Here is a 13,717-nt window from a genome sequence, read left to right as displayed (position 1 = left end):
ATGTAACAACTCTTGTATATATCTCAAAAAAAAAAAAAAAAAAAAAAAAAAAAAAAAAAAAAAAAAAAAAAAAAAAAAAAAAAAAAAAAAAAAAAAAAAAAAAAAAAAAAAAAAAAAAAAAAAAAAAAAGAGCAGGTTCAGTTAAATCAGAGTGAGGGGGCTATACTCTTAAGTAAATCTAGCAAAGATTGAGAGGGTGACGGGAAGGAGCACAGGCGAACCAACAGGGTCTGGTGAGGAAGCTGGTGTCGGGGAGGGGCTGAGGAAGGACACAGTATCAGGAACAGCCCCAGAGCTAGAATCAAGGGCCGCAGTAACTTCCATAATGAGGTCAGCTGATTCTGCTACCACAATGGAAGAAGATGCAGGAACAAATATAAAAGTGGAAATTGGGAGGGTAAAAGGACTGAAGCTGCCTTAGCTGCTGGAAAGAAAGAGGCTGAGGAACCTGGTTTACACTTCTGAGTGAGACACAGGCGTGTCAGTAGCAATGTGCTGTTGACAGCCTCCACAGTCTCAGGCAGAGAGGAATAATGAGAATGGAAATGGACACCTATGAAGATGGCTGGCAGGAGGATTGATATCGGTCAGGAAAGAAATTTGTTGGGGAGAGCCAAAAGACAGAGGGGAGTGCTGAGAAGTTAATAATTGTGAAGCACACAGGTTTAGTTTGGGTGTTGGAAATACAAGCAACTTCCTGGGAGTAAAAATTCTATAGTTCTTGTATCACTCTACAAAACCAGGCATAATAAACATTAAAAGTATTCATATAATTATTTGTTAAGGTTCCTACAAAACATAGTTTCACAATAGTTTTATTGGTTTGTATCGGCCATACAATATCAATATATACACACAGTAGGTCAATAATGTCAAGGAATTAACAAGTTCTGCCAATCCCTGTCATACATTTGACAGCCAAGTAGCATACATAACCAGCAATATTCTTCAAGTAATCCTCCTATGCTTTGCTTCAATGTGTATTTACAATATTCAATCCATATATGAACCTGAATAACTAATGACCAGATGCTGCTTCTAATACTGTACATTCTTCATTGCAAACCTCCTACTAAACACACCTACTGTGTAATGTTGAATCTTAAGGTATACAGATGGGAAATGATTCACAACAATGGTGTACCTGCTCTGTACATGGCTGCATCAGTAATGGATTGTCTTCTCTAGGGGTACAAACTTAAACAATTAACATTATCACAACTGTTAACATATGGATGGTGTGTGTGTGTGTGTGTGTGTGTGTGTGTGTGTGTGTGTGTGTGTGTGTGTGTGTGTGTGTGTGTGTGTGTGTGTGGTGTGTGTGGTGTGTGTGTGGTGTGTGTGTGTGGTGTGTGTGTGTGGTGTGTGTGTGTGTGTGGTGTGTGTGTGTGGTGTGTGTGTGTGGTGTGTGTGTGTGTGTGTGGTGTGTGTGTGTGTGTGTGGTGTGTGTGGTGTGTGTGTGTGGTGTGTGTGTGTGTGGTGTGTGTGTGGTGGGTGTGTGTGTGTGGTGTGTGTGTGTGTGTGTGTGTGTGTGTGTGTGTGTGTGTGTGTGTGTGTGTGTGTGTGTGTGTGTGTGTGTGTGTGTGTGTGTGTGTGTGTGTGTGTGTGTGTGTGTGTGTGTGTGTGTGTGTGTGTGTGTGTGTGTGTGTGTGTGTGTGTGTGTGTGTGTGTGTGTGTGTGTGTGTGTGTGTGTGTGTGTGTGTGTGTGTGTGTGTGTGTGTGTGTGTGTGTGTGTGTGTGTGTGTGTGTGTGTGTGTGTGTGTGTGTGTGTGTGTGTGTGTGTGTGTGTGTGTGTGTGTGTGTGTGTGTGTGTGTGTGTGTGTGTGTGTGTGTGTGTGTGTGTGTGTGTGTGTGTGTAATTACCTAAGTGTAATTACCTAAGTGTAGTTACAGGATGAGAGCTACGCTCGTGGTGTCCCGTCTTCCCAGCACTCTGTCATATAACGCTTTGAAACTACTGACGGTCTTGGCCTCCACCACCTTCTCACTTAACTTGTTCCAACCGTCTACCACTCTATTTGCGAAGGTGAATTTTCTTATATTTCTTCGGCATCTGTGTTTAGCTAGTTTAAATCTATGGCCTCTTGTTCTTGAAGTTCCAGGTCTCAGGAAGTCTTCCCTGTCGATTTTATCAATTCCTGTTACTATTTTGTACGTAGTGATCATATCACCTCTTTTTCTTCTGTCTTCTAGTTTTGGCATATTTAATGCTTCTAACCTCTCCTCGTAGCTCTTGCCCTTCAGTTCTGGGAGCCACTTAGTAGCATGTCTTTGCACCTTTTCCAGTTTGTTGATGTGCTTCTTAAGATATGGGCACCACACAACAGCTGCATATTCTAGCTTTGGCCTAACAAAAGTCATGAACAACTTCTTTAGTATATCGCCATCCATGTATTTAAATGCAATTCTGAAGTTAGAAAGCATTGCATAGGCTCCTTGCACAATATTCTTAATGTGGTCCTCAGGTGATAGTTTTCTATCTAGAACCACTCCTAGATCTCTTTCTTTATCAGAATTCTTTAAAGATTTCTCACATAATATATAGGTTGTGTGGGGTCTATGTTCTCCTATTCCACATTCCATAACATGACATTTATTAACATTAAATTCCATTTGCCAAGTGGTGCTCCATATACTTATTTTGTCCAGGTCTTCTTGAAGGGCATGACAATCATCTAAATTTCTTATGCTTCCTATTATCTTAGCATCATCAGCAAACATGTTCATATAATTCTGTATACCAACTGGTAGATCATTTATGTACACAATAAACATCACTGGTGCAAGAACTGAACCCTGTGGTACTCCACTTGTGACATTTCTCCATTCCGATACATTGCCTCTGATTACTGCCCTCATTTTTCTATCAGTCAGAAAATTTTTCATCCATGATAGAAGCTTACCTGTCACCCCTCCAATATTTTCCAGTTTCCAGAACAACCTCTTATGTGGAACTCTGTCGAAAGCCTTTTTTAGGTCCAGATAGATGCAGTCAACCCAGCCATCTCTTTCCTGTAATATCTCTGTGGCCCGATCATAGAAACTGAGTAAATTCGATACACAGGATCTTCCTGATCGAAAACCATACTGTCTGTCTGATATTATATCATTTCTCTCCAGGTGTTCTACCCATTTAGTTTTGATTAGCTTTTCCAATACTTTCACTATTACACTTGTCAATGATACAGGTCTATAATTGAGGGGGTCTTCCCTGCTGCCACTTTTGTAGATTGGAACTATGTTAGCCTGTTTCCACACGTCTGCTACGATTCCTGTACACAGGGATGCCTGAAAGATCAGGTGAAGTGGAATGCTGAGCTCAGATGCACATTCTCTCAGAACCCATGGTGAAACGCCATCTGGGCCAGCTGCTTTGTTCCTCCCGAGCTCCTTTAGCATATTTTCCACTTCATCTCTAGACACCTCTATCCGCTCTATGTTGTTCTCTGGAATTCTTATTGTGTCTGGTTCTCTGATGATTTCATTTTGTACAAACACACTTTGGAACTTTTCATTTAATGTTTCACACATTTCCTTTTCATTTTCCGTGAATCTGTTTCCCATTTTCAACCTCTGGATATTATCCTTTACCTGCAATTTGTTGTTTATGAATTTGTAGAATAGGCCCGGTTCTGTTTTACATTTATCTGCTATCCCTTTTTCAAAATTTCTTTCTGCCTCTCTCCTTACTGCTGTATAATTGTTTCTCGCATCTTTGTATCGCTGGTATGTTTGGGGGTTTGGCCTCTTCCTATACTGATTCCATTTTTGTGTCTTTTGGTCTCTTGCCCTCTCACAATTTCTGTCGAACCAATCCTGTTTTCTGGTCCTGCATCTCTGTTTTGGTATGAATGTTTGTGTGCCTTCCTCGTATAGTTTTAAAAATTTGGCATACATTTCATTTACTTCCCTGCCTAGCAACAATTCTGTCCAATTACACTCATTAAAAAAATTTCGAAGTTCCCCATAGTTGCCTCTCTTTAAATCGAGTTTATCAACTGTTTCAATGTCCCCATTTTCTTCTAGATGATATCTTAAAGCATATTTAATGTCTAACAGGACGTGATCACTCTTTCCCAAGGGAGGAAGGTACTGGATGTCAAAAATCTCTTCTTCTTTCCTGGTGAATACTAGATCCAGTACTGACGGTATATCTCCTTCCCTCATTCTTGTGGCTTGCTTTATGTGTTGATACAAGAATGTCTCCAGAATGAGGTTCACAAATCTGCATGTCCAAAAGTCCTCCGTTCTTGCTTCATAGGCCTCCCAGTCTATTGCTCTAAAGTTGAAGTCCCCCAGTATCAACAGTCGTGATTTATCTTTATCTGCTTGTACAATAATATCTCTCATGACCATTATGAGGCCCTCACGTTTGTCATCCAGTTCTTCCTTTGTCCACGTGTTGCTTGCTGGTGGGCTGTAGGCATTTACAATTATCAGGTTATCATCCTGATTCCAGACCTGCAATGCCATTATGTCAATATCTCGAGGGTTTTCAAATATTAACTCTTTTACCTTCAGGTGTTTTTTCACCAGTACAGCCACTCCTCCTCCCTTCCTAGTTTTCCTGTCACGTCTCCAAACTGAGTAGCCTCTTGGGAATATGACTTCATTTATTATATTTCCTTCAAGTTTCGTTTCTGATAATGCAACAATATCTGGGACCCTAAGCTGGATTATATCTTGCAACTCCAAAGTTTTTGACCTCACTCCATCTATGTTGGTATATACAATTTTCAGGAACATGTTCCCTTTTCCTTTGCTCTTTACTCCCCCTTCCACTACTGATCTTGTTGCTTTGTTTTTATGTACCATTTCACAAGCTTTCCAGTCCCTGTCACTTTGTAAAAAAAAGAATTTCTGTCTTCTTCATTTCTATCCCCATTTAGCCGTTTTGCCTCAATTAAGTTCATTTTCAGCTTTTCTCTGTCTTCCTTGGAGAGGTCTTGTCTTATTGACCAAGATTTGCCAACCTCATCACTCTGCAGTTTCCTGGCAGAGTGATCATCTTAGCACTTCCATCATGTTTTTCACTCCATTAAAGGTCACCCTTAAGGGGCGGTTCTTTTCTTTCTCATATTTTCCTATTCTTCTAAAATCACTGACATTTTCCTTTGAGCCTTCTCCTAAACCTACTATTTTCTCTATGATTTTCATCTCTTCTGCCGCTCGGTCCACCCTAGATGAAATTTCCTTCTCTAAACATCCAAAAATGATTATGGACTTAGTTCTATCTGCAGTGTTTTGTACCAGTTTACTGTTGGTAACCAGTTCTTTCCTAATTGCTTGCCTAATTTCTGCTTCTTGTTGGTCATTTCTGGTTTTGACTTCCGAACACACTTCTTTGATAGTCTCTTTCTCTTTTACAACTTCAGCATATGTCGCTTTTATTTCTTCTTTATACTTTTCTAGTTCTTTATTCACCTCCTCTATGTGAGTTGTCAGTGAAGTTTCCAGTTGGAGATCCTTACCTAACTCTATGTTAGCTCTTAGGCTTGCTTGGAGTTGTTCACCATATGAGTCTATCTTCTTGTTTATTTCTTCAAAGTCACCACACTTCACTTTCCATGCCTCATTTTCTTTCACTAGTTCCTTGATTTGCTCCTCCTGATTTGTTACCTTGTCTGTTAATGCAGTAATAATCTTACCTTGTTGAAGCATACTCCCTTTTAGAGTGCAAAGCTCACTCCAAAGAGCTCCATTGTCCTCTTCTAATTTAAGCACTTTTTCTTCATACTTCTTTTGCATGTCGTGTGTGTGGTGTGTGTGTGTGGTGTGTGTGTGTGTGTGTGTGTGTGTGTGTGTGTGTGTGTGTGTGTGTGTGTGTGTGTGTGTGTGTGTGTGTGTGTGTGTGAGTGTGTGGTTGTGTGTGTCTGTGGTTGTGTGGTTGTGTGATTGTGTGAGTGATTGTGTGTGGTTGTGTGATTGTGTGTGTGGTTGGGTGATTGTGTGTGGTTGGGTGATTGTGTGTGTGGTTGGGTGATTGTGTGTGGTTGGGTGATTGTGTGTGTGGTTGGGTGATTGTGTGTGTGGTTGGGTGATTGTGTGTGTGGTTGGGTGATTGTGTGTGTGGGGGTGTGGTGGTTGTGTGTGTGTGTGTGTGTGTGTGTGTGTGTGTGTATATATATATACTGTATATATATATATGTCGTACCTAGTAGCCAGAACGCACTTCTCAGCCTACTATGCAAGGCCCGATTTGCCTAATAAGCCAAGTTTTCTTGAATTAATATATTTTCTCTAATTTTTTTCTTATGAAATGATAAAGCTACCCATTTCATTATGTATGAGGTAAATTTTTTTTTATTGGAGTTAAAATTAACGTAGATATGTGACCGAACCTAACCAACCATACCTAACCTAACCTAACCTATCTTTATAGGTTAGGTTAGGTTAGGTAGCTGAAAAAGTTAGGTTAGGTTAGGTTAGGTAGGTTAGGTAGTCGAAAAACAATTAATTCATGAAAACTTGGCTTATTAGGCAAATTGGGCCTTGCATAGTAGGCCGAGAAGTGCGTTCTGGCTACTAGGTACGACATATATATATATATGTCGTACCTAGTAGCCAGAACTCACTTCTCAGCCTACTATGCAAGGCCCAATTTGCCTAATAAGCCAAGTTTTCCTGAATTAATATATTTTCTATAATTTTTTTCTTATGAAATGATAAAGCTGCCCTTTTCACTATGTATGAGGTCATTTTTTTTTATTGGAGTTAAAATTAACGTAGATATATGACTGAACCTAACCAACCCTACCTAACCTAACCTAACCTATCTTTATAGGTAAGGTTAGGTTAGGTAGCCAAAAAAAAGCTAGGTTAGGTTAGGTAGGTTAGGTAGACGAAAAAACATTAATTCATGAAAACTTGGCTTATTAGGCAAATCGGGCCTTGCATAGTAGGCTGACAAGTGCGTTCTGGCTACTAGGTACGATATATATATATATATATATACATATATATATATATATATATATATATATATACACACACACACACACACACACATACACATACACACACACACACACACACACATACACACACACACACACACACACACACACACACACACACACACACACACACACTGTATATGTCGTACCTAGTAGCCAGAACACACTTCTCAGCCTACTATGCAAGGCCCGATTTGCCTAATAGGCTGAGTGATTTTCTTTATTTTTAATAAATTGTTTCCAATTAGTTTATTTGAATTATTATTATGATAGTATATTAAGACCATAATTTATTGACTTAGTTGTGTTAGTTTAGGTTAAGTTAAGATAGGTTAGTTTAGGTTAGGTAGGATTGGTTAGGTTCGGTCATATATCTTCGTTAATTTTAACTAAAATTTAAACAAATTAGCTTTTACATAATGAAATGGACCGATTTACCATTTCATAAGAAAAAATTAGAAAAAAATTTAAATTCAGGAAAACTTGGCTTATTATGCAAATAGGGCTTTGCATAGTAGGCCAAGTACGACATTCTGGCTACTAGGTACAACATACATATATACATATATTTATATAAATATGTATGCATGTGCGCTCTATCCAACATGCACTTACTGAACAGAATCAAGGTTTTGTGTAATTGTAAAGGGTCTTAAACTGCCGGTGACAAATACACCGGCAACATCTGCTCCTAAACAATTGTCAGGTAGACTCCTGGGCATGTCGTGGTTCCTAGTGTAATGTGTATGGGGTAAAGCTCTTTGGTCATTACTACTGATAAACCATATAAAGCTCCTCAGACTAATGGATTACTGATAACATTTTCTCGCATATGCAAGACTATCCACTTTTTTACATTTTTCTTTGGCTCAAAATCTAAATATCATTGGCATAAAGATAATGTAATGTAATGTGATGTCCAAGCTTGAGCAGCTACTTACATTAGACATGACTGCCAGTGGCCATCGACTCTACCAAGGTCACAGCTATTTAAGATGTATCACACGTAGGAACCAGCCACCACTAGTTTTCACCAATCTATCAGCTGAAAATATTCCTCCACCTGTGGATGTAGGTGATCACTGGCTTTACCTAACTTTAAAGATGTAAATACTTCATCTCATTGCACTGATATGCAAATTTGAAAACAATTTTGATACAACTTCCCAAGCTTCTCTAGGATGTTTTATAGCAAATGTTCAAGATCCATATTGTTATATAGAAAATAATTAAAAAGTCTACATGCAGGACAAGAGTGATGTTGCATTATGGTGAAGGAGAAGTGTTGAAGTCTTAAGTCTTGCACTTGCTCTCTCCAGTCATCTGCACAGTTTTAACAGCCACAAAAAAATATATTCCTACCATAATGAAACTATCATCCTTTTTAAAAACACTGTTTCTGGTTTAGAACAATGAGAGGGCAAAGCTCGGTAAATGTTTCATCTTGTCAATAAGAGACTGAACTCATAAGGAATATGGCTTTTACTTACAATAAAGCAAGCATCTTAAAGTGTGGCTCTAACACCAACACATGCACTACTAATACCCCATGATTTGTGAAAATTTAATTTGCCCAGTGTATTTTAATCAATTTTTTCAACCAGCTTCAAAGTATTCCACAAGACACTTCCATAATGCATCTTGAACTAATATGTCAAGACTGTTTTAAATATTGAAAGCATGATGACCAAACCCCACCAAAAGATGAGGAGACGAGGACATTTCAGTCCGTCCTGGACCGTTATCGTGTTGTCTCAATCCAGGACAGACTAAAACGTCGTCTCCTCATCTTCTGACATCATGTTTGGTCATCATATCTTCGGCCACATTACTGTGACTCATCATCTACTAAAGGCACATTGTTAAACTACATCCTTCCCACATCTTGATGTCAGATGTACAATACACTAATTATCTGAAAGTGCTATATAGCACTATATTTCAAGTGTAGAGCTCATTCTCAATAAATAATATAGTATTGAATTAGTTGTTCTTGACTACCTATTACTTTTACAACCTAGAAAAAAAATCATGCCATCTTTAAATATCAGAGCTTCTGAGTATACAATTCTGTAAATAGTTTTTCATTAAGACGTAAATTTCTAAAATACAGTAAAATGAAAAATTGTGAAACACGTTTATATGGAGACTGTATATTCAACCTCGGTCACTGATGGCCATTCTCATGTGTTTATGGTTTGGTCCAGTGTGGCTTCTGTAGATTATATAGACAGTGAGACTGTCCAACAGTGGAATCAGAAACATTAATATTACTATAATATTCAAGCCCCCTCTAAAAAAAAAAAAAAAATCAGTACTGTCCGAGGCTACCCTGGAAGAGGTGCTATTGGTGAGGTTACCAGTGGCACCTTGTCAAGACATTAATTTGGCAAGATAATGATGAATACTCACCAAGACTTGAACAAATGCATTGTGTGTGCAGTCTCTTAACAACCATACCAATAGCACCTCAAACACAAGGAGAGATATTAAGAGTTAACTTTCTTCTATATGACACTTTAATAAAACTAATTATTTTACATATAAAAACATTGCCATATTTCTCATGTCAATATAACTTTGCTTAATTTATCTTATTCAAGAATTGTGGCGTTAATGTCTTATCCTGGAGATGTGATATGTCACAGTGATATTTTAGTAATGCAGAATATATATTCATAATAATAAATTTCATGTAAATGTTAATGTTTACATTTACAACAATCTTATAAAGTGTCAAGCTAAACCTTGGTTATTCTCCAAGAGAGCAGACCTTAGTGTGGCAAGAGCAATCTACAGGAAGAGACTGCTTGGGAAGTTGTAACATTATGAAATTGCACAACATATCCTACAAAACACTATATAAAATAATTACCAAACCAGTATTTACAACAGATCATCTCCACCCAAGAAAACTAACGTAGTATGTCATCTGTATAATATCATTCCGACGATCACGCACACTGAAAAATGCACGACTGTATCGGCAATGGTTGCTTAATTCATCAAAAGCACTTTGGCATAGCTGTGAGCTCAGGTACCCGACTAAAACGTCAAGTGCCTTAGTGAGTAAAGACCTTCAGCACAATATGACCCATATATGAGGCATGGAATGAATATACTCCTATCACAATATGAGTACATGGGCAAAAGTAGAATAGAATGTATAATACATAGCAAATAAGTTAAGGAAAAATGCCCATTCCTAAAATATTCCCATCATTAAAAAAGTTTATAAGAACAATAAAAAGGGGTCAAAATGCCCAGTTGTGACCAACTATATTACAAGGCATTGTATCTCAAGCTCAGGGGCTCAACTGGGACCAGTCATTAAGATGTTAAAATGTAAAAAAATAAAATACCAACTCAGTAGTTCATTTGAAACTATAAATAACCAAGTCAGGACCTATCAATAAATTGTATATCATATTTCATCATCATCATATTTTGCAATCAACATACCCACTATGTTATTAACATACTGAAAATCATTTGTCACAGACCATTCTTTTTTTCTCATAACTGGGCACTTTCTGCAATGCGTGCTAAAATCTGGTGAACACGTGAATTCAGATCTGCATCACACTGCCTTGCTGGAGAGCCACCTTCACTCATTGATAATGATGGCTGGGATCTTCCTAACTGAGACTGTGACTTCTCCATGTCAGAATTTCCTTTAGTGCACCTACCACTTATATTATCTTGTTGAAAAGCTGTTGTAGATTTTAGACTGGTAGTCATATTTCTTCCACTTTTTGGCAATTCTGAGTGGGAACTTGAAGTTTCTTGAACCATAGAGAGCACAGAAGGGCGGTCAATGCACTTAAATCGTACAGCACCATTCATGACACGTAGCTTACTTCTCATCTTTCCAACAGCCTCAAAACCCGGAGTTTCATCTTCCAGGGAATCGGCCATCCACTGCTGTGTACCGCTTTCTGTGTTAACACACTCTAGTGCCTTTTCATTTTTGGTATTACCAAGGTTAACTTTTTTGCTCTTGAAAGAGGGTCCATGACCAAGCCGAATGGGAACCTTGGATGGGTTTAACCACTTAGGCGAGATGCTAGTAACAGGTGGCAGTCGCTTGTCAGGACTCATTGTCTGAGTTGGAGTCCACATGCGAGCAGCAGGAGGAAGATATTGAATATTCTGGGATGATATTGGATTCCATTCAAAGGCTACTTCTACATGCATCAATTTATTGCCATCATCGAGACTTTCATCATCCATGTTGATACTGTCGTAGAAACCACTACCAGACCCAAGGGATGATGATGGGGATGATGAATTAGACCCACCCCTTAGGTTAGACAATTTAAGCTCAGAGGAGTTACTACTGCTTTCATTTCCAAATTTAAGAACCCTTTTCCCTCCCCCACATGGCAATTTTGAATCATTTACATATTTATTGGATACATCAATTAAATCTTGATTATAAATATCACTGGCACTCATCTTCTTTTGGACAGCCCTCTTAACATTGTTAGAAATATTTCTAGATTTCTGCTCCTCTAATGCACTGAACATCTTGGAAGTAGTAGGCACACGAGAGGTTGGTGGGGAGGAACTTCGTAGGTCGGACACAGTCAATGGGGAACTTGAGACGTCAAAGCCCGAGCTGAGGGAGGAGAGCCGCTGACTGTAATCTTCTGAACTATTCACTGGGCTTGACTTGCTGATAATGCTTTGGTCACGGCAGCGTGTCGGGGAATCCTGCAAAATGCAGCAGCCATGAGCTAAATAAGTTACATTTTATCCATATACTGTATAAAATAATGATTTATAAAAATTAAATATAATTAATAACAAACCCAATAAAAGTTGATATCATAACTTACACTGCAGTCTCATAACACTAACTGCTGTATTAAAGATCTACAAAAGATGCAAAATAAAGTTTACTGAATTTTTTCCAATCATGAATTGAAGCTAAACTTTATCGATTATTAATAAATCAAATATGCCTTATTTGAGTATTTGTGTACAGTATAATTACTACTGTGAATACCAGTCAACTGTGAAAAGGCACTTGCAAATCTACACAAGCAAACTAATGTCATGTCAACACCTGTGCAGGGTAGTGTGATGTGTAACACAAATGTCAAACATTTAAGTGGTGAGCCAATTTAAGATACAAGTTAATTTTATCACTGCATGAATTCTTTAATGATGAACAAGGACAGAGTTCAGCAGGCACCCAAGTAACCTCAAACTGATAATTGCTGTAACTACAACTGGCCGCATTACGCAAGATGAAAGTTTGTTCCTATTGCATACAGTACTGAGGACATGACAATTTTGTGGATTACTGTCAATCCAAAGCTCAAAATATTATTTTGTAGTTAAATGCAAATCAAAGAAATATAGATAGATAGAGTCAAGATTTCTGAGCACATCCATCATGTCTGACCAAAAATCAGAATATAGTAAAGCTCTTAAAAGAGGCAATCTACTGATTAATGATTTTTCAACTTCATATAAGCAGTTTCTGAAATCCTGAACTTTATTATGGTACAGCCAAACAATACACATTTCATATTCTGTAGTGCACAGTAAAGAGTGCTGTGTAAACAGTGCTGTATAAACAGGGCTGTATAAACAGGGCTGTATAAACAGGGCTGTATAAACAGTTCTGTATAAACAGGACTGTGTAAACAATGCTGTATAAACAGGGCTTTATAAACAGGACTGTAAAAAGAGTGCTGTATAAACAGGACTGTATAAAGTGCTGTATAAACAGGGCTGTATAAACAGTACTGTGTACATGCCATCATTAAACTGGGCAAGCATGCCTGGCTCTTGAGCATACACACTTAACATTCTCACACATGCTAGCACCAAAAAATGCCAGAAAAAGAGACAACTGGATAATATTTGGAGCTGGAGTACAGTACTGTGGCTGGAGTTGGGATTTTCTACATGAGACTATCACAAAATCCTCCCCTCAGGGCTGCCATTATGAACATTACTAGTGCCCAGCCCTGTATGTAGTTATGCAAGTGGTCAGAAAATAAGCAGCAAAACTGCAAAAACCAATCACTATGCAATGTAATAAGTAAATCAAATATTTTAGTCTTTCAAGAAAATACCATTATAATTTAAATTGAGTAGCAAAGTGGATTAAATAAAAAGATTTTACATATATTCAGGCTGGGCAATTTACTATCTTGAGGGGGGAGGATGCAAGCATTAAGTGCCAAAAACTAATGCTATTTTAAGAATAAATATTGTAACAAAACAGGTTAAGGGCTGAAAAGCTCCCACACCATCTGTTTAATTTTCCTCGGATGTCTACAACCAGGTACCTATTCACTGCTGGGTGAACTAAGGGTACAGTTAAAGATTGGTGCCCGGTCAATCCTCCCCAGCCAGGAAAGCTTATGCATTTGGCTGATATGGTGATGCAAAATGAGAAGTTTTACCCTTTGATATAAAGTACCGGTACTGAGAAATACGAATACTGTATTTACAATACCAAACTACCATACAAGCAATTCATTTAATTATTATTGGTCAGTTCTTTAAGACAAATTAAAGGTGATATTGTTGGGTCTGTCAGTCAAAAATTTTAATAAAATTATACAATGGCTAAAAATTTACAAAAATAATAATTATCCTCAAATTTAATAATAAATAATAACATAACACCTTAGTTTTGTTATCAAAATTTTGTTTAACTGCAAAAGAATTTATTTGAAGATTTGTTCCACATTTTTAAAAGAAAATATTTAACATTCTTGTCTGTCTTTAAAATAAAA

At 37.8% G+C, this 13,717-nt stretch overlaps 1 protein-coding gene across 3 annotated transcripts in view; it reads right to left on the bottom strand.

Moving 5' to 3' along the window:
* Positions 1–5,752: 5,752 nt before the first annotated feature.
* LOC123758350 (serine-rich adhesin for platelets) overlaps positions 5,753–13,717 on the bottom strand; it is a 246,208-nt gene continuing 238,243 nt past the window's right edge. For all 3 annotated transcript variants that reach the window (XM_045742651.2, XM_069322674.1, XM_045742649.2), the window contains exon 7: positions 5,753–11,672. In XM_045742651.2, coding sequence (XP_045598607.2) covers positions 10,473–11,672 — 1,200 coding nt within the window. In that variant the 3' untranslated portion in view covers positions 5,753–10,472. The remainder of the gene's footprint in view (positions 11,673–13,717) is intronic.

The sequence above is a fragment of the Procambarus clarkii genome, chromosome 11, assembly GCF_040958095.1.
Source record: "Procambarus clarkii isolate CNS0578487 chromosome 11, FALCON_Pclarkii_2.0, whole genome shotgun sequence".
Classification (NCBI taxonomy): Eukaryota; Metazoa; Arthropoda; class Malacostraca; order Decapoda; family Cambaridae; genus Procambarus; species Procambarus clarkii.
This window is presented reverse-complemented; position numbering and strand designations above follow the sequence as displayed.